This window comes from Aptenodytes forsteri, unplaced genomic scaffold (genome assembly GCF_000699145.1).
Source record: "Aptenodytes forsteri isolate BGI_AS27 unplaced genomic scaffold, ASM69914v1 Scaffold27, whole genome shotgun sequence".
In the NCBI taxonomy this organism is placed as follows: Eukaryota; Metazoa; Chordata; class Aves; order Sphenisciformes; family Spheniscidae; genus Aptenodytes; species Aptenodytes forsteri.
Genome location: NW_008794407.1, coordinates 2,341,003 through 2,344,450, shown reverse-complemented (window position 1 = coordinate 2,344,450; position 3,448 = coordinate 2,341,003). Strand labels below are relative to the sequence as shown.

At 47.5% G+C, this 3,448-nt stretch overlaps 1 protein-coding gene across 1 annotated transcript in view; it reads left to right on the top strand.

Annotated features, from left to right (window-relative positions):
* The first annotated feature begins 2,619 nt into the window (after positions 1–2,619).
* MARCH11 (membrane associated ring-CH-type finger 11) overlaps positions 2,620–3,448 on the top strand; it is a 70,926-nt gene continuing 70,097 nt past the window's right edge. Inside the window, exon 1 of the mRNA XM_009288099.1 lies at positions 2,620–3,022. Coding sequence (XP_009286374.1) covers positions 2,620–3,022 — 403 coding nt within the window. The remainder of the gene's footprint in view (positions 3,023–3,448) is intronic.

The following is a 3,448-nucleotide window of genomic DNA, read 5'->3' as shown; positions in this document are numbered from 1 at the left end:
GGTAGAGCATGGGAAGCTGAAAAGTCCTTGACTAGTGTAAGCACTGCTTAGCAACAACTAAAACATCGGTGTGTTATCAACATTGTTCTCATCCTAAATCCAAAACACAGCACTGTGCCAGCTACTAGGAAGGAAATTAACTCTATCCCAGCTGAAACCAGGACACCCAGGCATGTGCTTTGCACGTGCAGTAGGAGAATCCAGTGGAGGCTGCTGCCTAATGCTGGATTTCTTGGGTCTCAGTTCTTTGTGCTGAAAGCAGGAAGTAAAAGATCTGGCTTTCCTGAACCTGCGCTTGAAAACAACACTGAGTTGTGAGCAAACATTTTGATAAGGGAAAAATTTTCCTCGAGAGCCCTGAGGTAAGCAGGTAAGAAGAGGGAATGGGGCAAAACATGCAAGAAAAGACCCACGGCTGGAAAAAAACAAGTCTGCGCACTGTGGTAAAGACCCCCTCACCTTTATTCATCCAAGGTGATTGCATTTCTGCCTAGCAGAGAGACACAGCCAGGACTTCAGGCCAGCCACACTGCCCGTTTCAGCTGACATGTCGATGTTACTTTGGACGCAGGAGTGCTCGACTGACAGACCAAACTATTTGCCACCGTAACAGAAAATCGATCTTCAGTAAGTAGTATCAGGACGGGTGTTTCAGAAAACGCGGACACCAGTCGTGATGCCAGTCTGGCAAATGATGCCGGCAGGACTCTTGAGGACAGTCTCCCCTCTGCTCTCTCTGCTTTCACTATGCTGTTCCCCCTGCAACTACTTCCAGCTTGCCCTCACACGGGTGATGAACCGTGCAGATGGTATGCGGGGGCAAGTGGATGAAGAGTTTCACATTCGTTAGGAGCAGCCTTGTTACATTTCCCTGAGCTGGTACTTTGCGCAAGCCGAATGCTTCTAATGTTATCTCAGGCGCCATATGGGTGGGAAGCGTTGAGACTTCCTGCACGGAGCCGGAGGAACGTGCTTTAGGCGGCTCACGCGCTCCCTCTGGCACCCGCTCCGTGGGACCCTTCGCAGCCATGCAGCTGCGCTCTCCACTGCTGCCTCCCCCCAGCTCTCCTCCTAGTTTCACGCATAGTGTCTCCATCTGCCCCACTCCACTTCGGCTCCTACAGCCTCTCCACAGCCACGTTTAGGCTCTAGCTGAGTGCCAAGCCCCTAGGATTTTCAGCCAAGACAAAACAAGGGTTAGCCTTTGCATTCCAAGCAGAGCTGTGTGCAAGGTCAGAGAAATAACAAACTGGACCTGATGGTCCAAATCCAGTAGTCATAAACCCCGTGTAATCTTAAAGGAAATGACAGCCTCTCTGCCCAGCACGCCTTCCCCAGCCTCCCAGCTGAACTGCGACAGCTTTTAGATTTGTTGCCTGCTCACAAATGCCCTTTTTTTCCTTTTTATCTCCTTTCAGTACTGTCATCTTGTATGATTAAATAGGAGTCAATAGTGTCACTGTATGAGATCTAGATAGCTCAGTAGTGTAGCATATGCTGATTCACCTAGGCTTGCTTCTTATTTGGCTTCTAAATACAGAAGCCCAGCTCATCAGCATACAGAGCTTTATTAACAATATTCATGAGCTGAAGTTTTTGTCTCACTTGGGCCCACATTCTGTAAGTGATAATGAACTTTAAAATGTTCATATTGAGAAGATAGCCCTGTAAATCAAAACCTTTTTTGCATATTATTAGCATGGTTAAACAAGCTAAAAGCAGTTAATGACTGAATGGAGGAAGAGCAGTGTGCAGAACATCAAGAGTGATGCTGATCCAGCTGATCAGCATGAATGGGAATTGTGTTAAATACCTTATCACAGTAGGCACAATGTTGTGGACTGAGTGCTTGCGATCCTTGACAGCATCTTCCATTATCTGGGCAGATAAGCAGGCTCCATACTCAGCAGTAGAGCTTTATCGACTACCTTAACTTTTCCTCTGCATCGTTTCTAGAGGTGTAAGACAGTATGGGGACTGTTTTGGGAAGGGGAAAGTGAGAAGTACTGGAGAAATGGCTCCATCCAGCCTAGGGCCTGGTTATCCTTAGGATCTACACGAAATCCCCTCAACCCCACTGGAAAGTCTCCTCTTCTGAGATCTGGGCTGAAGTCAAGAACAAAAGCCCAAGATGTTTTGCAGCATTTGAGCAGCATTTTGCTTACTGATGGCTGCTTTTGGCAAGCAAACATCCCTGAAAGAGTGACAGATAATGCAGAATGGCAAGAGACTTGATCATTGATCAACAGGGCTAAAATTAATATGTTAATCAGAAGAATCAGCCTCACCTACTGCATTACATGTGATGTATATTTATGTGGAAAGTCTGTTCTTTACAAGCCCACAGGCTTAATATGCAATTGGAGGAGTGCCAAGGCAAGAGAGAGGAATATTAATTTTCTTACTACAGTCTACTTTAAAGTGCGTTGGTGCTGCAGCTCCAATGATGAGTCCAAACTTCAGGTTTTGATTGTTTTCCTTTTTAATGGGAAGAACTCCATGCTCTTGTCTTAATGGACTAATCTGTCCTGTTGAACTTTATATTCCCTAAAATACATAACTGCAGCACTGGACTTGCAGGTTGCCCAAGTAACCTGCTCAGTTGATGTGGGGCGAGCGATGGACATTGTCTACCTGGATTTCTCCAAGGCTTTTGCTACGGTTTCCCACGGCCTCCTCCTTGAGAAACTGATGCGTGACGGTCTAGACAAGTGGTCTGTGGGGTGGGTGGGGAACTGGCTGACAGGCCGCACCCAAAGGGTGGTGGTAAATAGCTCCTTTTCAAACTGGCAACCCCTCACAAGTGGGGTCCCCCAGGGATCATTATTGGGCCCAACACTGTTTAATATCTTCATAAGTGATCTGGATGATGGGATCAAGTGTACCCTGATGAAGTTTGCTGATGATACCAAACTGAGTGGGGAAGCGGACACTTCAGAAGGAAGAGCCACCCTGCAGGAAGACCTGGATAGGCTGGAAGAGCGGGCTAAGAAGAACGTTATGAAGTTCAACAAGGACAAGCGTAAGGTCTTGCACCTGGGAAAACATAATCCAGGAGTGCAGCACAGGCTGGGATCTACCTGACTGGGGACCAGCTCTGTGGAAAGGGACTTGGGAGTCCTGGTGGACAACAAGCTCAATATGAGTGGACAGTGTGCTGCTGTGGCAAAGAAAGCCAACAGGATGCTGGGTTGCATCAACAAGGGCATCACCAGCAGAGGTAAAGAAGTCATTACCCCACTCTGCTCAGCGCTTGTCAGGCCACACCTGGAACACTGTGTTCTGTTTTGGTCCTTGCTATGCAAAAAAGATGTGGACAGGCTGGAGAGGGTCCAGAGAAGGGCCACAAAGATGATCAAAGGACCGGTAAGCCTGACATATAAGGAAAGGCTGAGAGAACTGGTTTTGTTCAGCTTGAGAAAAGAAGGCTTAGGGGAGACCTTATCAC